The sequence below is a fragment of the Electrona antarctica genome (assembly GCF_951216825.1).
Source record: "Electrona antarctica genome assembly, chromosome: 10".
In the NCBI taxonomy this organism is placed as follows: Eukaryota; Metazoa; Chordata; class Actinopteri; order Myctophiformes; family Myctophidae; genus Electrona; species Electrona antarctica.
The window spans coordinates 20,405,090-20,428,422 of record NC_136791.1 but is presented as its reverse complement, the minus strand read 5'-3'; the positions used below and the strand labels follow the sequence as shown (position 1 = coordinate 20,428,422).

At 45.2% G+C, this 23,333-nt stretch overlaps 1 protein-coding gene across 4 annotated transcripts in view; it reads left to right on the top strand.

Annotated features, from left to right (window-relative positions):
• hs3st1l1 (heparan sulfate (glucosamine) 3-O-sulfotransferase 1-like1) overlaps window positions 1-22,984 on the top strand; it is a 39,697-nt gene extending 16,713 nt beyond the window's left edge. Inside the window, exons 2-4 of one of the 4 annotated variants that reach the window (XR_013790910.1) lie at window positions 20,970-22,278; window positions 22,337-22,394; window positions 22,453-22,984. Coding sequence is in view for 1 of the 4 variants with exons in the window: in XM_079511682.1 (XP_079367808.1) it covers window positions 21,218-22,189 (972 nt within the window). In the remaining 3 variants the exon portion in view is untranslated. Of the gene's footprint in view, window positions 1-20,969 lie in introns of all 4 variants that reach the window. The other 3 variants (XR_013790911.1, XR_013790912.1, XM_079511682.1) reach the window with 3 other exon arrangements.
• The last annotated feature ends 349 nt before the right edge of the window (window positions 22,985-23,333 follow it).

Below are 23,333 nucleotides of genomic sequence, written 5' to 3'. Positions count from 1 at the left end.
AACATGTTGTTCCAGGGACCCTCCCAGGAGCAACGTTAAAAACGTTCGCTCTGAAAGAATATATATTCAAAGATTTATGCCGCATTTTCACGATTTTCTTTCAAAAATAGCAGACCTACAATAGCAGACCTACAGAATGGGTTAAGGTTGATGAAGAGCCATGAGGCTCGAAACGTCAGGTCCACTATGGTGTAAGGCAGGGGTTGGAACCTCAATAATACTTTTTATAAGCCTTGGAGCATTATCCAATGTGCGGACCTTGCCTTTGTTCTATTGTTCTAACCTCGCCCCGGTGGATGTGTGTGCTTAATTGTACTTTTCTATATCTGCTACCAGAGCAACAGATACATAAAGGTTGCACTGGCCTGTTTGTAAGTTATACGTCCTACTCGAGATTCTGAACCCAAAGGACAGTGGTTCTCAACTCTTTTTCATATCAAGGCCCACTATAAATTTGGCATTTGAGCCACGGACCACCATTCAATGACATTTAGACTCGCAGACCCCAAAACGAATTGTCGTTGGATAAGATTGTGTCCACAATTCCATGCTGTATTGATGTTGGTACCATTAGGAAAGATAACAGGCAAACATCGATTGAAATACAAAATATTTTACATTCTCTAATTGTGTAGACTTCCTGTAAATGAAGTATTTATTGTTAAACATCTGAATGCAGATGTTTAACAATGATTTAACCTCTTAAACCCCAGGGGGGTAAAGGGGGTAAATCCGCAACATCGGAGTTGGAACCGGAGACCAATTGGGTCTCCATTGACCCGCTGAGAGCTGTTCAGAGGTGGACAGCCGCTGCCCCCGCCGGCGGGGGCAATGGGGCTCAAGAGGTGACTCTTGAGAGCGTGAAATGAAACCAAATGGACCCATACGGTACGGGTCCATTTGGTTTCATTTTACGCTCTCAAGAGTTAAAGATCTACAAGGGTGTATTTGGTTACCAACTGTTCCATCATTTAGCTGCATGGGGACCACCTGGAAACCCCTCAAGGACCACTGGTGGTCCCCGGACCACTGGTTGAGAACCCCTGCCATAGGAGACCAAACATCTATGGATCTACAAAGACAGAAGCCCTGCTTGGTCTGGGTTGATGATATTGCACTTGCAGCTTCAGGTAGTGCTACTTGACAACGTGCTAGTTGTGCTATGATGTGCTAGCTCAGTGGCTCAGTGGTCCTTTTCATATCAAGGCCCATAATGTATTCGCTGTTTGAGCCACGGAACACACGCAGAATATTTCATTGTTGATAGATAAGATGTTGTCTTTGGGTGGGGCCTTTCTCGGCCCCACCCTTCTCCCATGTGTTTAGTTTCCAAGATGGCCGCAGCACCAGGAGGGGGTGGGGCGGAGGTGAGCAGGTGGGGTCGACATATGCCCTTACTGGGCTGCATTCACAAATTCAAGACACCTGTCTTGCGTTTGTCTTGTGTCTGTGTTTAATGGCTGCTCCAATGCATTTCCAATGGAAGCCCATATGGTTTGACCAAACATTTTGTTTGATGGGGGGAGGGGGGGGAGGACACATCCATCAAAGCTGTGTTCAGACACAAGTCAGGTGTCAGACACAAGGCAAGTGTCTTGAATGCAGCCCAGTAAGGTCATATGTCGACCCCACCCACTCACCTCCGCCCCACCCCCTCCTGGTGCTGCGGCCATCTTGGAAACTAAACACATGGGAGAAGAGTGGGGCAGAGCAAGGCCCTTATTCCATGCTGTATTGATGTTTTTGATTGATTGATTGATTGAAGAATTTATTAACAGTTTGCAGAATTACAGTACATTTCAAGCACAAACTCAATACAAAGGCTGTTAACTGTGAGTGGACGACCCAATTAAGCATTACACTTGTTTCCAATAGGGTCCACCATGTTCAAATCATCAAAAACATTTAGAGACGTACAAATAGACGTACAAATAGACACTTCTATATAGACAGAACAGGAATTCATCATAAAGGAGGTAAAAAGGGAAAAGAAACATATACAGTGAGGGAAAAAAAGGGGTGGGCGGTGGGGGGGATTCACGTTCAGCTCCGTTAATTTGTTTGTTTTCCTTGGAGGAGCTGCGTTGGGTCCCCAAGTCGGCTCCGTGGCCGTACCTTGAGTTGGCTGTGTGGCCGTGACCACCTCTTGTGTTGGGTCCCCAAGTCGGCTCCGTGGCCGTACCTTGAGTTGGCTGTGTGGCCGTGACCGTCTCTTGTGTTGTCCTTGCGTTGGGTCCCCAAGTCGGCTCAGTGGCCATACCTTGAGTTGGCTGTGTGGCCGCGACCGTCTCTTGTGTTGTCCTTGCGTTCGTGTTTGAGGGATTCCGATTTTACAGGGGCCAGTTTCAGATTGCAGCCGTCCGTAGGTGCCCTTTGAGAGCGGTTTTGAAGGAGTGAAGGGATTCGCATGTCTTAATGACAGTTGGTAGGGCGTTCCACATTTTGGTGGCATAGGAGCGAAAATAATTTAGTCCCTTGTTTGTGCCGAATCTGGGTTGTACATGGTTCGTTGCACTCCCTCTGGTGTTGTGGGTGTGGACTTCGTTAACATTAAGGAAGTATCTAGACAGGTACATGGGTATCTTGGTGGTGTATCGAATCTTGTGGACCAGACCCATTGCAAGATGCTGTACTCTGTCGTCGACCCTAAGCCATTCCAGCCTGTCGAAGTGGGCAGGGGTGAGGTGGGTTCGGGGGGCGAGGTCAAGTAGGAGCCTGACCATTTTGTTTTGGGAAGTCTGGAGCCTGGTTTTAAGGGCCTTTGAGGTGCTGTGGTACCAGGAGGTGCATGCATAGTCAAAGAAACCCTGTACAAGGGCTCCTGTTAAGGTCTTCAAGGTGTTTTTGTTGACCAGTGAGGAGATCCTGTAAAGGAATCTTGTTCTATGGTTGACCTTTTTGATTACGTTGGTGGCCATTTTATCACCGGAAAGATTAGCCTCCAGGATGGAACCTAGGTAGGTAATTTCATCTTTACGTGTGATAACATTGTCACCCACTCTAACCAAGAAGCCATTTGCCTTGTTGGTGCCATCGGAGAGATAACAGGCAAACGTTGATCAAAATAACAATTCTTCTACATTCTCCAATAATTGTGTAGAATTCTTGTAAATTAAGTCATGCGGATGTTTAACAACATGGGTCCATTTGGTTTCATTTTACGCTCTCAAGAGTTAAAGATCTATAAGGGTCCATTTGGTTACCAACTATCCATCATTTAGCTGGGGACCACCTGGAGCCCCCTCAAGGACCACTGTATGAAAACCATCATTTAGCTGGGGACCACCTGGAGCCCCCTCAAGGACCACTGTATGAAAACACACTGCTAGCTATATTGTATTAATACTTTACAATACAGAGACTGGTTAAAAATGTTTTCATTCAAATAAGTTCTGGATTGCAGCTTTAATGTCCACTCCAAGTGGGGAAAGTCATTGCCCACAAATTAAACCATTTCCTCCCCAGTTGCAGTTAAGTATGGAGAAATTACTCATTTAATGTCTGATTACTCCCTAATACAGCCTTCTAAACAACGGAAGCCAGTCATTCCCACATGCAAATTCTGCTTCCTCTCAAGATAAGACTTGCAATTGCTTATCGGGGTCACGGTGGATATAGAAGTTTTATTAAAACATGCACAATGAAAAAGAAGTTGTCTGTTTGGATTCATTATTCAATGACTCTCTAGTGTGAAGATTTGTCTTCATTATCCACCCAAGTACCAGGCAGATAACACGGCCTCATTTGCTTTCGGAGCCTCAATTTTCCCTGAGCGATAATGCGGGTTCTCTCTTTTGTGTGGCTAAAGACAAGCAAGCCATTTTCAACAGGATTACAAAGGTTAATCATCAATTTAAAGCTAATCTTTGTTAAATACCAATAGAGCCACGGTGTCTGCCCGATATAGATATAATCAGGTGAGCCCCCAGTACAATCCTTTATCTAAATTAAGTGAAAGATGGTCTATCTAGGGGTAGATGAGAGGATTGCATCACACTTACCGCTTGATGTCCTGCAATTGTATTGGTTAGGCGATAATGTTATCTATCTATCCTACTGGGATACAGTGGGGTAGTCTCGCAAGTTCTACTGCTTCTTAAAGTCCTTTGCAGTGGAGTGGTGTTGAGTGTATAGTAAACTATGCATATTTACAGGTTAGGTTACATTGTGTGTTAATTTCCAATACACACATGTTTTAACGTTAACGTTTGAGTAGCCTACAGGAGAAAACATGACTCATTGTGTCACTGTTGGAAACCTTGTATGTCCAAAACATTATTTTTTTCGTGAACTGGGAAAATATGATCTTTGTTCCAATTGATCCAATTTATTTAGTCAAAAGCTCAGAAGCTCTTGTTAATACTTTTCTCATTGGTTAAATATTTATAAAACCCACAGGCAGATGTAACCACTTTCACACTGGCATCCCTATTTTAGGCATCATTATAGGCCAGCGGTTCTCAACCAAGTAGTCCGGTGGTCCCCAGCTAATGAGAGTGGGTAACCAAATGGACCCAAATGATTGTTAAACATCTGCATTACTTTATTTACAAGAACTTGAATTCTGCACAATTAGAGAATGTAGAAGAATTATTTTGATCAACGCAAACGCCTTGTTATCTCTCCTATGGTACCACAGGGTCTGAGAGGCTTAATGTCATCAAATGGTGGTCCGTGGCTCAAATGCCGAATAAATAATGGACCTTGATGTGAAAAGGGTTGAAAACCACTGTTATAGGCAAACATTTAGCAAAAGTAGCAGATATGACTATGTCTTGCGACAAATGAAACGAAATAGGGATTATAAGTATTTAGTATTTAGGTAAAAGTTCCTGCTCGCAACAGCGACTGTATGTACATTCTTTCTCTGCCTTCAACGTTGCTATGGAGTTGAGATAATTATGGAGTGTTTAAATTATGCAATCAAGGACGAGATCACTCCTCAGTCTGGGAAAAATAAGTAATTAATCCGCAACCCCCACCCCCCACCCACCCTGCAGTTCTTATGCAGGCGACTGGGAACAGAAGACCCAGTCATTATCAGAGTCTGGTGAAATATGTTCTCCTGCTAAGCTAATTGAAACTGAAGCTAGTTATGTTCTACTCTGGCCTGTTCATTTTCTCAGAGGTGGCACTTCATTAAACGGGACCAAAATGGCAGCGTAATAAAAAATACATGTCCTCTCTCATTGTTGCAGGAGAAGAGAATGAACACAAACATCCTTTACAGAGATACGTTGCAAAGCAGGTTATTAAACCATTTGTCCTTCCTAAAATATGTCTAGCCATGTCAATGCGAACGAATGCTATCCGTTTTAAAGATTTGCGTGCCATAAACTCAAAGGTGTTGTCTTTCATTTGCATGTCCGACATGCAGATCAATATAACAGGCTTCAGCATGGACATCACATTTCCTGCATTGTGAATTGGATTCAGCTCACCATAATGGCTCCGGCAGTAATCCCATTGACAAGGTAGAGTCTCTTCCTTTAATAAGTCCATCTGAAAATAATCAATTAATGATTTTATGAAAGCTCTTGGACTTATCTAGACAAACAAGCCAATTGCACATAACACAGCTTCAAGTTTCACAGGCCTTCTTAATATGTTTCGTCTTCAATGATATTGATGTGAGGATACACAAGGCACATCTCCGTCATTGTTTACCAGACACAGTAACACAAGTGGGTCCAACGATCTTTTCTGTGGTACTTTTTATATTTCCCCACTAGGCCTGCTCTGATGTCGGGTCCACAAACTTCTCTAATTAAGAATTCTTCTATTGCGGTGCAGAACGTGCAGGCAGGGGTGATAAAAGGAGTTATTGGACCTGCGACCTCCGTCGCCTCTTATCTCCCATAAACACTTCAGTTGGTTTTACATGGCCATGGAGGCAGTGGAACGAGCAATAAGCCAAAGGGGAATAGCGTGGAACCGATGACTTATTCATGAAGGACAGTAGTAACAAGAGGGGGCACAGATGAAATTGACAGAGGCTTTTATATGATAACGCCCAGGCGACACTGGGCAAGTAACAACCGGTTCCATTGGAGGAACCTGGCAGCCACAACCAACCGGTGCCACTATAATCAATGGAACCAACCGATGCCACTATAATCAATGGAACCAGCTACAATGAGTATGAGAGCAACACGTAGGTCATGCTCAAACACTGTAGAGTTCCACATGACAATCTAAAATTATTCACTTCTGACAAGACTTTTCAAAAACTTTGGAGAGGCTGATAACGCTGTGGTATAGCCTATCGCTATGTCCCCATGGTAATGTTTAGGAAAAACATGTAAATGCATATTGCTTGTTGCTTTAGTTCAAGGAGTGTAAATAACATCCCATAGCTATACTCGTTAGCCCAGTCATGCAGTACTCAGACACGTGTGTAGGTTTTGCTGGCCTGCATGGTGCTATCAAAACCATGACGCTGAAAGGAAACGGTGCTTTATTCTTTCCCGCTGTCTCAACCTGATTCTGTCAGGCACCCAGGGCTGCACACACCGCAGGAACACTGTCGTTGCCTTCTAGACAGGCCTATTTAAATTAGTCCATTTAATCAGATCCATCTCGCATAATGGGACTATTTCCCCTTTTGACAGGGATTAAATTCACTTATATTCCAGGGCAATTCCTCCCCCACCACCACCGCCACCACACACACACACACACACGCGCGCGCTTACCTCCTTTCTCGGTATTCACGCTTGAGTGATTTAACTTGCTCCTACTACTTAGCCATCCAGACTTTACAAAAGAGAAATATATTGCAGGATTGTGCTGAAACTCCCATAATGCAATCGAGCAACGACTGGGAAGAGAGAACAAACCTGTTTCCTCAGGCTAATTTGTACTTTGTCAGGTAAACCATGTCGTACAACAAAAACAACATGCACTTTTCGTTAGCCAAGTATAAAATGTATACTTGCAACTTCTGAAGGCTAATTTAATTAGCCTTTCGTTTTGTGCTTTGACACCGAGAGCCAAGTTGGCACCAGAGGTTCCATCTTCTCTAAGGACAAAATTTAAATCTTCACTGAAGCCTGACAGTGAAGCCGGATGGTGCATATAGTTAGGAGGCAAATGCATGGATGCTTAATTTCAACTGTTCTTAAGTTGTACTCTGGTGCCAAAATAGCCGATCTTCAAGCTCACAACGCATCTCAATGCGGTGCGGTTGTTGTGAGCTTGCAGATGATCTTGCAGCTTATTTTTGGCACGCAACGCTGAAAGCAACTACTTATACAGCTTACGCTGAGCAACTGCTTTACAGCGAGCTTGCAGATCGCCTATTTTTGGCACGCAACACTGAAAGCAACTACTAATTAGGCTGAGGAGTGCCGTGATCGATGTAACTAACGGCACAGCCCCGGTTTAGTGTCACAACATCCAGGTAGCCCCATTACTTGTTTATATGCCCCCTGCTCACTCCCTAGCTCCATCTCCGTCCAATCAGATCTCTGAAGCACATCCTGCCAGCCAGGGTGAGGCACAGTCAAGGTGCGAGGAAGGAAATGGAGCTGGAGATTGTCATTATAGATTAAGACTTCCCCTTTGATCTAGTCGGCCCTGCAAGTGGAACATTGCAAGAATGTTGGTTGGTGGGAAGTTTAGCACCGAAGACGGCTGCCTACATTTATCCTCAACAGTACCAATATATACAGCTATAAATGGTTCAAATATGCTCAATAACCCCGACAGCCAAAAAAGCATTTATGCGGACATGAATGAATGCTTGCATAACTTTTGTATCTGTACGAATATTACGATTTCTTAGGACTTCGGTACCATGAGATGTGCTAATTTCTTTCCCATGAGCCATCTTGAGTTATTTTTATATATATTTAAAAAAATGGTGGATTCATCCTTTTTGAACCAAACTATTTGAGTGCACAGACACAGAGACTGCAAATTAATTAAAGGCATGACTTGGCAGTGTTGAAACCAGTGTACTGATTTGGCATTTGGCTACGCCACTTTAGTCCACATCCATATGATTGGGTTACAATCAATGGCCAGCATGTGAAACCAACCACTTGAATTACTTATGCTGATAAGGTAACGTAATACTGTGATAGGCTCGTGTTAGCGCGATGTTTTGCGCAAGTTCAAGGTCAGCCACTGTGGGCAAAAAAAGATATTTCAGAAGTGTAGGCCGTCGGTGTGTAGATATGATCGATTGCATACCACATCTCATCTACACATATGCCACTGCTAATGCTCCACTGGTTTGCTGCTCGGATACCATTAGCAAAATGAGTATCGCTGCCCTGCGAGTATACGCCCATGTGACACTTGAGCCTTCGTCGCTGTGGGTCAGTTGATAGCTCTGTTCCCTAACATGGAACAACTAGATCACGGTCACTATACTGGTTGAGAGACCTTTCCAGATATACCGTTGCCGGGCCAGCTGGTGTTATTTTTCTGTGGCACCCCTTCTGTTGTGACAGCTTCTGCTTATTCAGCCTCTTACAAAGTATGTGCACATATTGGGGTTTATAACATCCCATCTTGTTTACATATGAATGCTCATGCCGGTATTACTTCTCTACCGTAGTGGGGAGAGAGGAGTGAAAGAGAGAGGGTTAGGATAAACCTAATGCGGCGGTATAAATTTAGAATAAGTCAATTTACCATCTTACACAATAATGGCTAAACTTTTTGATATGAGCAGCAGTTCATGATTACACTGATGCTCTTTATCCACTCCTCCCATCCCCTTCGCCGTTGGGATTTATTTTTCCCATTTTTTCCCTCCGCTTGAATGCATTGCTATCATTTCCACAAAAACGTAGCCAGGAGTCGTATCACTCGAGTGTGCTTGGCATCCGGAAGAACATCACAGAAGGTCCAAACTCTAAGCCCCTCAATTCGCGTAGTGTTGAATACATATTTGGCATGGCAGAAAAAACACTGGCAGAGCTCTGATGTGTGTCTTCCAGTATTCCAGTCATTCCCGTCATTGTGCCATGGTAGAGGTTTTTCCATCTTATGCACACATACACCAGCTGAAGTTTGATGAAATAGGCACGAGGTGTTTGTGTGCATTTTTGCAGTTCAAAGAAACACAGATGGTCTGGGTGATGTAAGGTGCATGTAGGCTACTTTAGTGTAAGGTGCTACTATATAGTCTGTCTATTAAACCCTTTACCCATGAGTCTCAATGCTGTTTGGAAGTGAGACCAGATTCTACAAAATGACGACCTGAGACCAGATTCTACAAAATGTCTTCTAATATCCTGACAGTTTTCTGGAAAAACGTATCAGGCCTCCGGACCCCTATCTAGAAATATGTTGTTCCAGGGACCCCTCCAGAAGCAAATATTCGAGTTTAAAAAAGTTAGCTGTGAAAGAATATATATTGAAAGATTTTTCCAAAAAATAGAAGATCTACAAGCTCATAGCGCGGCAGCCGTGCTATGAGCTTGTAGATCTGCTATTTTTCAATATCTTAAGTATGAAATAATGGGTAATGTGGTTAAACGCCAAAGTGACACAGATGCGTTCCAGATCATAATGAGTAATGCATATTCCTTTTTTTTATAATATTTATGTTATTTGGAAAAAGCAGTACAATAACAGCATTTCTATCTATACATAGGACACAAGTGCAGTTCCCCGGATTTTTTTTCCCACCCCTCTTCCCTCCCTCCCCCCTCCAAGTGACTCCATCTCCAGTGTCTCTGTAACATCCTTGCTTTCTTCAGGACTACATATATCAAGTCAACACTTAACAGGGGCAAAGGGCAATATCGCTTCAAAGTGTACATTTCAGAAGGAGAAAGAGTAATGCATATTCCATTGAATAAAACCCTATAGGCCCCTGCTACAGTGCTACATGTTCACAAAACTCTGAGATGCATGTTGCCTTTTTTTGCACTTCCCTCAAGGCCATGACATCTTTGTGAGCAACCAAAGGGCCCTGCCATAGTTCCCCCCCCCCCCCCTTTTTCTTCTTCATTAAACTATTCATCATATGTGGCTCCATCAAAAATGTACCATATCCTCACAGTTCATTATAAGATGCCCTGCTTTTTATTTCATGAAGTAATTCATCCATAATATATGTGTATATTGCAGGATGCCTGTGAGAGACCATGCAGTTCTGCAGAGAGTAGACGAACTCGCTGCATTTGTTTAAATGGAGTTGGCAATTAAGAGCTGGAATATGTGTTCACTCTTCAAACAAACCGCAGTCTAATTACTTTTAACATGGAGTTCAAAGTAAGGATTTGATGTGATGCAACTACTCTAGGAAGGTATTATGATTGAGAGGAAGAAAGCTATCATTAAATCCATTCAGAAGTAAATTAGCTGCATTTTAGTAGTTGGTGTTTAGGAGCTCTTGCAGTTCACCAAGCCAGCTCTGGAGAGCTTAGTGTGAACTTATTAGAAGTGGCGGGTTGAATGAAGATCATCAGGCTCCGCTCTGATTGAATCCCATCTCATCATCCGTGTTGTCTCTGCCCGGCCACGGATCACTTCCTGAGTGAGTCAGTCGGCAGTGAGCCTTCGTGATTGGTCGCCTCCACTCATCCAGGGGGGATGAGAAAGTCAACCTATTTTGTCTGCCAAAATGCCTCCTGGGAATCCAAATGATGTCAGTCTGGTTGATGCTCAGGCATAAATCTCAGTGCATTGACAAAATGTCAAAGCGGAAACGGCGGGTGGAATGTTGTCCGGGGCATTGTGTGGCGAGGTAACAGAGAGAAGGCTGAGAGCTGTCCCATGTCAGTTCAATGTGCAGTCATTACTTCTGGATGAACAATGACATGTTTGGCCAGGGAATATTGCCGGGCCAAAAAGTGACGGCAGGCTGTGGGTTCTCTGCAGCAATCAATTTGTTGCGTTTGGACGCCTTGTGTTCTCCTGCAAGGAAGTGAGTACACACACGTTGCGCACACACACACACACACGCACACGCACACAACACGCACACACACAGGCGCGTGCCTTGTCACTACAGATGGTAGTTGGCAGAAGGATTTGTAATTGGAATAGGCTTGCTTTCCGCATTGAAGTCCGATGCAGGAAAAACTGCTGAAAAGAACTCTGTACTCTGTAGGCTTAACGAGAAAGCACAGGAGATTAGAGTTAAAACACCACAATTAGTGTCTCCACTGCATGAGGGCACATGTGTCTGCGAGTGTACCATTAAATGGCACATTACTCTCTTTCTTCCATTCCATAATGAATGCCTTTTGCCGACATGTGGGCGTGAATTACGTCATCCTTTAAAATCACACTCTACATACAGACAAATTAATGTTTGGGTTTAATTGTATGACTTCATTTTTCTATAGACAGACTTGTAGTTTCTTTCTTGAGTTTCTGAGCTTCGTACTAGCATCTCTGTTGACATTTACCCATTCACCATATTCACACAGCTCGGTAAACAGAGAGCTTTGCCTTCTGGCTCAACTCTCTTTCCGTCACAACAGTGCGGTACAGCGACTGCAATACCGCCCCTGCCGATCCGATTCTCCGGCTGATCTCCTTCTCCGTCCTCCCCTCACTCGTGAACAAGACCCAGAGATACTTTAACTCCTTCACCTGGGGTAATGCCTCATTCCCTACCCGGACTGCACAATCCACCGGTTTCCTGCTGAGAACCATGGCCTCCGATTCGGTAGATATGTCAGATCAACATATGAAATGAATTATGTACTGGCCATATATGGAGCGTGTCTTGAGTGTACAGGGTTGGAAGGGGTTCACATCAACATGGAATGTCAGAACAGGACAGCTCCATATATGGAGATCTAAGGGTTTCAGCGGGGGTAGTGTCTTGAGTGTACAGGGTTTGATGAGGGCCCAGGTTGGGACGGGCCTTAATTTTCCGGCCTGTTGAGAACTGTAGTTTTCGCCGACTGCATTAATAACTTTGGGGCAGGCCCGTCTAGAGTTTAAATGGACAGGTATCAGTCAAAAGGGAGACATTGAAGAGGAAGGATATATGGAATGTATGAACACTGCAGGTTCTGACATATATCCATATATGGAGATGAATGAATGAATGAATGAATGTTTATGAATGAGATCTAATGGTTTGAGGTCAGATGTAGAGTTGCTGGCCAATATTGATGACATCAGGGATCTCATATGGGCTTAATTGTGACAGCAGGTCACATTTACTATGACATCAGGGATCTCCATCGCTGATGATGTCACGTGATGTCACAAGACCTGGGCACCATAATTATATGGGGGCTTTCCCAATCCAATGTATGGGGATTTTTAGTGATACACTGACTGACGGACAAAACAAAGTAAATGCGACCTGCGGTCGCAATAAAACAATCACACCCGTGTGAAGTGAGGGGCGCTCTAATCATCGTACATCATCATCAAGAATTGTGGTCCCTTATTGGCTAAGGGTGGCCACCGACATACCCAGCCGATTTGCTCAGACACATGACGTAAATTCTCCATTCATCTTCAATGGCATTTAATGTTTATGTTCAGACAGAATCTACACTATAGCTGTTTATAGGAGGGGCTAGCGGCCCTCAAAAATCACACCTGTGTTAAGTGAGGGACGCTCTTTACGCAATGTTTGTGTTTACACAAACACTCAAAATTGTCCATTCATTGTCAATGGCATTTAGTGTTTGTGTTGGAACAAAAATTGGGTTACATACACCAAAAGCTGGACATATAGGAAAATATAGATGCCTCATTGGCCGCTGCAGTTCATTGGAGCGACCTGTATCGTCGTGAGGGCGGCAGGCACGCTACGCCACGCTACCATTCAAGTGACTACTGGCCAGTGACACTTATCACAGCGCATCTTGTCTTGTTGCGACTTGTCACACCCAAACGTCCGCTCTGTGACGCACGCGGACGTTTCTGTGAAGCACTAGTCTTGCGTGGCCAGACTGTTGCCTCCCGCAAGTTGTCTGGCCACGCGGGACTAGTGAAGCACCAACGTGGAAGCTTGACATCACTTGAGTACAGACAGACGCCCCAGAGCCGAAGGAGGCGTCTACCTTTCCCATGTCTACGGGCGCCACCCTGCTTTTTCAATGCAGAATGTGATGATATGTGAATATGTTCTATATAGGGAGCTGTTCTATGCTCTATTGGGCTGTCGGATAAAGATCATTTGTGAGATCAGCTGATTGCCGTCGTTTTAGACACGTGTTGTTAATGCGTTTGTAATATGCACCGTTTGACAATTCCAATTTCATGATTTGTAGATCTGTGCCCCGCATATCAATATAGTTTGTCATTAATGTCAGTTCCATTTCTCCCCACCTGCTGAATTACACTTAAGTAAAGTTGTAACAGTAATGGGAAGCTGGCAGTTATTTTGTGGAAAATGGTGATTGTGTTAAGTCTTAAAGTGCACAGCGCATCATCACTTCCACCGTGTAATCTGATTTCTGAAATGGATGAGATTGTTTTGACACTTCAATGAATATTTAGTGTAAGCACCTGCAGCTAACAACGTCTTACCCTTTCTCATAGCACGAGAAAGGATAATGGCATAATCAGCGTTTCTGAAGTGAACCGTCCCCTAATCTTAAGGGCGCATGGAGAGAACGACATGCCTAGATTAACAAAAAGTAAGAATTACTACTTGTAAAAAGAAAAACGCACACGTTAATAAGTTAATTTTACTTCAGTCATACATCATAGACTTTCAACGTTTTCAGATGATTGCAAAACGTGTCTCGGGGTCAGTTGAAGGCCTCTATGATACTCCTCCAGCAGGGGGCGCCATAGGAGAGTCTCTTACTATGACCTCCTGTCATTGTTATGCTCATGATGTAACTATGGCTCTGATATGAGCTCACCTTGCATCAGCCGAGCGAGTGGTATTCTGTGATACAGTCAGTGGTTCTCAAGCATTTTCATTGAAGGACCTCCAAAAAGTGTATTTGGCCGTGGACCCCCATGTGAACCCATTTTGTGCCGCAGGGACCCCCGGGTGTGCCAGGGTTAGGGGTCACTCATCGCCATGCTGGCCCTTACGGGTCCATTTGGTTCCATTTGTACACTCTCAGAGTTAAAGTATCTATAACCAATAATATGTCAAAAATTGTAATTACCTTTTATTTTTTGGGGGGTATTCAGACAGCCAGCAATGAGTAAGATGCTCCCAAAACCAATTTAGTCTCTGTTACACATTTAGGGGCCACAAAAAATGTGTCACAGAGACAAAAGAAATGTGGGGGCGTTTTACCCATTGCTGGCTGTCTGGGGGAAAAAAGGTCATTACATTTTTTACATATTATTGCTTATAGCAGCTTTAAGGGGATCATTGCAAATAAAACATTTGACCACCACTACTAGTTTGTGCCGTACATAGTGTGGTAGTAAATCAGTATCATGCATATTCTGCAGAAAACCTGGAGACTTGACATTCAGTAATTGGGTCAAAAAAAGAGAAAAGAAAACTTTGCCACGGACAAGATCAAGTCTTTGCCACGGACACATTTGTCCGTGCACGGACACACTGATGACAGCTGGTCAGGGTCGTTAGCAAAATATCTAAAGTCCAAATCTTTGCACAAGTCTTTGATTCTTCACATTGCGTCGTGCCTGTAAGTTGTCCTTAAATTGCCCCATTCTGGCATCGCTTTGCTTTGTCAAGCCTCAGTTATATTTATACTTTAATAGTTGCACACTGGTTATTGCCTGCCAATAGCAGATCTACAAGCTCGCAACGCGTCACAATCGTGACGCGTTGTGAGCTTGTAGATCTGCAATTTACTGAGCACAACACCGGCATGCAACTAAGTATAAATTGGGCTTTAGCCAGCAAGCACCTGTAAATGAATGGCAGTTTAGGGTTAAGAGCTTTGCTCAGTACGTGGCACCTAGATGGTACTGTAGTTATGGAGGCAAGGGGAGAGCATTATTCATTCACTTCCTCCATCCTGATTTTCATATCTGGTCCCAGTATTCAAATCAGAGCTTTGCCGAGCACATGCTCACATGTGTACCCTTCAAAGTAGTGCCATTTCATTGTTTGGTAAATGGTGCATTTATTTAGCGCCTTTATCCAAGGCGCTTTACAGAGATTGTGCTTCACATTCACCCATTCACACAAACCCCTGTTCTATAGACAAGCCCATTTCCGAGAGCAAGTAAAAAAAAGAAAACATATATTTTTTTTCATGTCAGAATTCTCGCATTTGCTCATCTCACAGTCCTACGAGACAAAAAAAACTCAGAATTCAGAAATATAAAGTTGTGAGAAGAAGACTCACGCAAACGTTTAATTGTATTCAGTGGCTCAAATGAATATATTGGGCCAGGGATCCCACTGTGCAGTAATATCTATCCATTATTCAAAACCCATAGTGCTTGTGGGATTTCCAACAAGAGTGGGAGTGGGAGGGAGGTGTATCCCAATGTTTTCTTGAGGAGAACATTTTAGCTATAGCTTCTAGCTGGAAATGTGTGTGTGTGTATCTATCTATCTATCTATCTATCTATCTATCTATCTATCTATCTATCTATCTATCTATCTATCTATCTATCTATCTATCTATCTATCTATCTATCTATCTCTATACTATACTAGAGTGGTGCCTGTTGGAGCCTCTACAGCGGTGCGCATTGGGCATTGGCCTACTTGGAACGATGCAAGTTGGAAATGCATGCCCCACCCAAATATTATGCCCTATGCCCATGTCAGGCATGCCCAAATATGGAGTCTATGCAGATGTCAGAACATGCCAGCTCCATATGTGGACACTGGGCAGGGGCCCTGTCCAGAGCCCGGGCAGAGGCCTTTTTGGGGCGGTTCTGGACAACCGTGGGTCCGACCGACTTGACACCGGGCACTGCACCCCTTATGGCGGGGTGGAACGTGTGTGTCAAATTTGAGGTTCTCGAGTTACGTGGATTACAGACGTACAGACGTACGTACACACACAGAGACCTGGTGCATTTATAGTTATATATATATATATATATATATATATATATAGTATACTGTGTATAATTTATTTTAATTAAATTCCTTTTATTAAGATGTTCCTCTCATTTCCAATTGGCCCTCTGCAACCCCCTCTTTGAAAACCTGCGGGGTGGAGTGCAGGAACAAATAAGGGCAAGTTCTGTAGAAAATATAATTAAGGCGTTGTGGATTACTGTGCATGTCTGTGCATCCTAATTATTGGGTGGAAGGGAGGATCACTGGATTATACAACAGGAACATTGCTGTCTGCCACAGATGAGAGAAAAGGTAGACAGACAAATCGCATTCGATGCGTGCGTGCGTGTGTCGTCTCTGGGCATAGGCAACCTAGGCACAGGTGATTTCTCATCCATGTACTGTATAAAAAGTAGGTTGTGAAAGGCTTATTGTCAGTATCAGCCGGTAACACGCAGGATTCTGTCCCCGTTACAATGCGCTATAGACCCCTGGGAGATGGAGTCTGTCCCTGTTACAATGCCGTAGAGACCCCTGGGAGATGGAGTCTGTCCCTGTAACAATGCGCTGCTAGACCCCTGGGAGATGGAGTCTGTCCCCGTTACAATGCGCTATAGACCCCTGGGAGATGGAGTCTTTCAATCAATCAATCAATCAATCTTTATTTGTCACATACATATTTAAAAACGTATCTTTAAAATGCAGTGAAATGTACGTAGGTCAGCCCCACAGAAGTGAGCCGTAAAACAGGACAAGAGGACTAAAAGCTAAAATACCATTTTACCATTTAAAACACTTCCATCCCTAACCAGCAAGACTATAATAAATAATTAAATATAAATAAGTTAGACTACAATACTAAAAATAATGTCCAGTCATGTCCATGTGAAGTCCCTGTGAAGGGGGGGGGGGGGGGGGGGGGGGGGGTTGTTGAATGTGCACGTGTACTCAACTGCCCCTCTCCACGCTCAAGTGCGTTACAATGCCGTAGAGACCCCTGGGAGATGGAGTCTGTCCCCGTTACAATGCGCTATAGACCCCTTGGTCTATATAGCGATGGATGGTTCCCATCCAGCTGCTCTATCGGCCACTCTACCCCTGAGCCACTACACCGCCCCAATAACGAGCCCTGGGAGCCTCGGCACAGGCCCCAGTGAGCACCATTTACATCATTTACACGGAACAACGCAAGACAAAACACTACATTATGTACGTTGTTGTGTACATGCAGACTCCCCCCACTGTCCCTGCTCCAAGATAACAACCTCTGTCTGTCAGCAAGCCTTGAAGACTAAACTAATCTTAACTGTGTGAGCGCGCGCGTGCGTGCGTTCAAATGGTTCATGGCATTTTCAGTATTAGCTTATTCACCATTGAAAATAGATGTTGTGCATTAATTTGTTACAGCAGCTTATAGTTTATTCGTGCAAAGTCTGAGGGGGAAGCTCAGCTCAGGTCCACACATTAGAATTGTTAACTGTAATACGCACACCTGACTCAACCTAAATTATTTTTTGATAACGCAAAAGCCTTGTAATTAAGCTCAACTGTACTAATAATAATTTTGTACTAATGTTTCTCTAATGAGGTTCCATTAAGAAAACAAAGCTGCTCTGCGCAGTAGTACCTGATGCTGCCTGTCACAGTTAAATATGGTAGGTAGCCTGCTGTAAAAGAATGAGGGGTTGTCCTCCTTGTCTCTCTCTCTCTCTCTCTCTCTCTCTCTCTCTCTCTCTCTCTCTCCCCGTGCTTTAGATGTATAGGGGTGGCTGTTTAGGTTAATTAGAGGGAACCTGGTTTCCTGCAGAGCTGTGAGACCCCATGGAGAGCCCTCTGCTTTGGCTTGTGGGATATGATGAATACCCTGGCCTCTGTGGGCCAGGGCTATGCTATATAGCCAAGGCTTCTCAATCCATATGCAGTGCACTGACTGTACAGTAGATTGCAGCTCCTACCTAAGCCATAGATGATTTAGAAAAGAAGCTGCAGTTCGTGCAAGACTGGCACAAGAGTGCCGCTTCGTGAGCCGTGAGTGTGTGTGTATATATATATTAATGTACAGTACATATACTGCACAGTATATCACACTGCATACATAACAGTACACTAGTATTAGGTGTTTGGGTGCATGTTGGCTCATTTCTATGATGGATAAAGGATGGCTGGGTTCAAAATTCAAATGTAAAAGTGCTGGGGTGAAGTTGATTTGTCGTGTCATCCTTCAAGCCACACGGTCCACTCAGAGTTATTAAGATCACAGACTCCAATCACAGAGTGGCCTCCATCTGCCCTTGTCCTGGGACCACCCGTCCGATCTGCCCCCCCCCCCCCCCCCCCCCCCCTTTAAGTCAGTATTCAGTCCAACCAGGCTTGGTTTAAGTGGTTATAGCGGCCCAGATAGTTTGGCCGCCACTGCTGTGTGTTCGGAATGAAAAGCTTGAGAAATAGATATGCATCAAGTACTGAATAAAGCAATAAGGCCCAGTGGGGATGTGGAAACAATGGCTCCTTCCAGGTGGCAGTGTAGCTGTGAGAGCAGAGAGAGGGGAATTGGATGAGACAGGAGGCTCGTCTGGCTGCCTGGCCCGCGAGCATTGGACTTGGCAGTTCTCTGCCAGGGAAACGCTGACAGTCAGGCGTGCCTGTCACAGCGCATAAGTGCCTCCGTGCACAACGCGCCCCGGGCACTGTAGTAGCGTAGGCCAGGGCCATTCCTACGGCTCGAGGGCTCCATGCAGGCCTGGCGCTTTGGCTATACAGATCGTTGTGTCGTGCTAGGCTAGGGCATGTGTCACTCTCTTTATGTGTTTGAAAGACGGAGCTGTTTAGGGTGAGAGAAGCGTCAGTGAGGGAGGACGTTGTGGGAGTGTGCAAGTGAGCAGAGACTGATGAAGAGATGACTTGGATGTTGAGGAACTACTACTGCATTCATTTTTTACTCAAATTAATCCATAAATGTTATGGCAAATCCATCCATCCATCCATCTTCAACTGAGTATCATGTCAGTATCATTGCACAATCCTTACCTGTGCTCTGGCTTGGCCAGGCTGGGCATAACACAGATCGACAGGTCACCACATTCGGCGCAACACAGCTGTCATCACCATGACAGGGGCTTGTTTAGGAGCAGACAGGTTGTTGATTGGGGTCATTGAGAGTTCAGAGTGCCGCTGCGCTAGTGTGCTACAACCGGGGCATGGCATTTTCAGTATTGGCTTATTCACCATTGAAAATAGATCCGCTCAGGTCCACTCACACTCCACACATTTGAATTGTTAAAGATGGAGTGCCGTGATTTTTGTCCACCCTAAAACATGACCATCAGGTCTTATTGTTATATAAGGAGGTATCATTTTTTCAAAAAAGTGTACAGTATTTGTTAAAATGTTGTTTTTATGTGGGCACGCCCACCAGTTCATTAAGTATGCATGGTTTGCCTGGTGGGTGGTGATGGGTGGTGATCCACCTGAACTGCCAAGGTAAATAGCAGTGGAAAATGTTCACAACACTAGTATGTACTCGCTATTTCGCTCCATAAAAGATCAACATGCCCAACAGCTATTTAATTAAATCATTGTAAAATAGAAAATAAATAGCTAAAAGGGAAAGGGCAGGAGAAAGGTATTAGAAGATGTTTATCTTTTTCTTTCATTTAGATTAAAGCTCAGCTCCTGAACCAAACTCTCTCTCTCTCTCTCTCTCTCTCTCTCTCTCTGTGAGAGTTCTCTGACAGGGAGCATCTTGGTTTGTTTACATTACCTAACCATGACCTTTTTTGCTGTTTCACTGCATGTTTGCATATCCCAGCCAGCCCAGTTGTTTTGACTACCCCCATGTAAGAGCACTCCTCTCAGCTTGATTTGGTCCTGTAAAGCAAAGGTTTCCAAAGACTTTAATTTATTCAAATGTATACTTTTTCACGTCTCCACTTTGGGGAGGGGGAGACTGGGGAGTATGTATATTGTGATACCAAAGAACTGAAGCCTCTCTGGGCCCTGTGAAGGGAAGAAGCAAAGCTTAATCTAAACTTTTAAAATTTCATGACTCCCTTTTTAAGGTCAGGACAATGTGCCGTCGAATTATAATGTTTCCCACGATTTTGAGGGGAAGTTGGGGCGATGCTAGAAGTCTCATCTAATACCCTTAATCCCGCTCCTTGTATCTGCTGAATTGCATGACCCCTTATATCGATCTTTCTTGGCATGTATAGGAAATCAAAGTCACCCAGAAGTGGGAACTCATCTGATTTCCTGCAAACAAATTCGTCCTTACGCCTCCCCTTACGCCTTTATTTCAGTGTTCCAGGGCGGATGTTAAGTGTATTGATCCGAGCGAGGATTATGACCTGGTAAGGGAAGATGAAGTGCTCAGGCCTCGTCCCCTGGCTGCATGGCTTTCTTTCTCAGCCACACTTGAATATTCCAGCCACACGTTTCTAATGAGCTGCCTGGCTGGAATGCTTTTCAACCACAGGAATTTCATTATCAATTGGAAGTGAAGTGACGTTTATCGAAAAGGAGAAAGCAGATGGGTCTAAGAGACAGCCTGAGAATAGTCATGGGAAAAAGATAGTCCTTAAATAGTCCTGGGAAAAAAATAGTCCTTAAATAGTAATGCTATTTGTCCCAACGTGACAAAATTATTTGTTTCAAAAAAGCTTTATACTCTGTATAACATGTCTATAACATGTTATAATAACATGGCTCTGTTTACAAAATGCTGTACCCCCCTCCAACTGTATATACTTTCCACATTTTCAACTGTTTTTATTATATCGTGACACTTGCTTTGGCAATGTAAACGTATGTTTTCTCATGCCAATAAAGCTCCATTGAATTGAAAAAATGTAATTGACTGCAGGGGATAGAAAAAGAGACTGTGTATAAAGAGAGTTAAATTGAAATGATCCATTTCAAACATGACACATGCTGAAAAATATGGGCACAAATGGGTCCCGACACACTGTTTGGGAACCAGTGTTCCCAGACCCTCGCTGTGCTCTGCCATTTCTTCTCGACATCTGACTGAAAGTCTTTTCTTTTCTTTTGTTTTTGTCTGTGTTTTCCACAGATGTGCTGTCGGTGGACCCACGCCGAATCCGTCTCCCCGCCGGCCTCTGTGTTCTCCAGTTCAATGGCAAACACCAAACACTGTGCTTCCCTGCTCCTCTGTGCCTGACAAAGAGACAGACCTGCTCCACGGCTGAACCACACAGAGAAAAACAGCCTCAGTTCTCTGCTTCTCTCTCTCCGTTGCAACCCCCCCCCCCCCAGGCGGGCATCTTCTGATCTCCCACTTCTCTCTTGTCTGTGTGCATCATGGCGTGTTTCCTGGTGTCTGCCCTGCTCCTGGTTCTCCAGACGTATGCTGCCCCGCCCCAGTTCGTCCGGGCGCCCAGTGTCGTGGGCGCAAAACTGAACCCCGCGATGATGATGGACCTCAGTGCCGCCGGCAGGTTATCGGCCAACGCCTCTGGAGACGACGTACCTCCACCACCCCCGCCGCCACCGGGGACGAGCAAGCGAGCCCCTCACAGCATCATCATCGGGGTGCGCAAAGGGGGCACGAGGGCCCTGCTGGAGATGCTGGACATCCACCCGGAGGTGGCCGCCGCCGCCACCGAGGTGCACTTCTTCGACTGGGACGAGAACTACGCCAAGGGCTTCGAGTGGTACCGCGACCTGATGCCCTACTCGTACCCGGAGCAGATCACGGTGGAGAAGACCCCGGGCTACTTCACGTCGGCGCTGGCACCGGAGCGCATCCGCGCCATGAACGCCTCCATCAAGCTCCTGCTGATCCTGCGCGACCCGGCGGAGCGCGTCATCTCCGACTACACGCAGGTGTACTTCAACCGGCTGGAGAACCACAAGCCGGTGCAGGCCATCGAGAACCTGCTGGTGCGCAACGGCGCGCTCAACACGCGCTACAAGGCCATCCAGCGGAGCCTGTACGACGTGCACATGCGCAACTGGCTGCGCCACTTCCCCCTGGAGCAGATCCACATCGTGGACGGCGACACGCTGATCCGCGACCCGCTGCCCGAGCTGCAGAAGGTGGAGAGCTTCCTCAACCTGCCGCCGCGGATAGTGTCGTCCAACTTCTACTTCAACCAGACCAAGGGCTTCTACTGCATCCGGAGCGACGGCCGCGAACGCTGCCTGCACGAGTCCAAGGGCCGCCCCCACCCGGCCGTCAACGGCACCGTGCTGCAGCAGCTCCGCTCCTACCTCCGAGAGCACAACCGCAACTTCTACAGGCTGGTGAAGCGCTCCTTTGACTGGCAATAAGCCCCGGGACCCACTGGTCGACCGGGGGGAGGTGCACAAACAGACGTTAGTCCCGACAACACCGCCGTCGCTCCCAACATGTGTGGCGGGTTAAAACTAACCCGTGGCTGGTTAAAACGGACCTGTGGCTCCCGACATGCGTGGCAGGTTAAAACGAACCCGTGGCTCCCGACATGCGTGGCAGGTTAAAACTAACTCGTGGCAGGTTAAAACGAACCCCTGGCTCCCGACATGCGTGGCAGGTTAAAACTAACTCGTGGCAGGTTGAAATGAACCCGTGGTTTCCTGTGAGGTTAAGGGTTTGGATTTTGGGTATAGGGTGTCGGACTAATGCCTGTCGGACTGTTAGTACGTCGGACCAAACACACGCACCCGATCGGCCGCGCGAAAAGGACTTAAAGAAGATGCTATTTTACCTGTGATGAGGACAAATAAAGGGGACCAAGAAGCACTTTACGAACCTTGACATTTAAACGCCCCCTTTGAATAGCCTCTTAATATAACTCTGCTGTCGACTGTGGTTGCAGCAGGGCAGATCTGTATTTACATATTATAAGAGGGACAATAAAACAAAACAAAACATGAAATTGTAACTCCAGGCATACGATAAAGTGTGTGTGTGTGTGTGTGTGTGTGGGGGGCGGTTCCTAAACTCAAAAATCATTCTCTCTGTGCCGAAAACCAGTTTCAAGTGATTGCATATCGAGATGAATACAATTTTGTGAAGCCGAGCATTTTTTTCTCCTCCTTGTTTGATATTCTTGTTCTTAATAAACCGTTCTGCTTTGAAACATACCAGCAAGGTGGCATGTTTCTCTCTTTCTCTCCCTTCCCCTTAGCCCTCCAACTTGAGTTATTTTAGGGAGCATGCTATGGTAGGCATAGAATAAGCCTTTGAATCGCTGTGGTAGAGGGAGGACATTAATGCAAGGAAATGGTTGCCCTGGAGCTGTGCTTTAGTAGTACAGGAATCACTAATAGCTTTGGACATTGAAGGTAGCCTGTGCCCGCAGCTAAATCAGTCCAATCTCCATAGTCAGCACGCTCCGGTTCTGGGGGAGCTCGTCTTGCATTTCACTGCTGCCTCGCTGCCTCGCTCAAACAATTTGCTCAGGTGTTTGACATAGCCATTAAATTATATGCT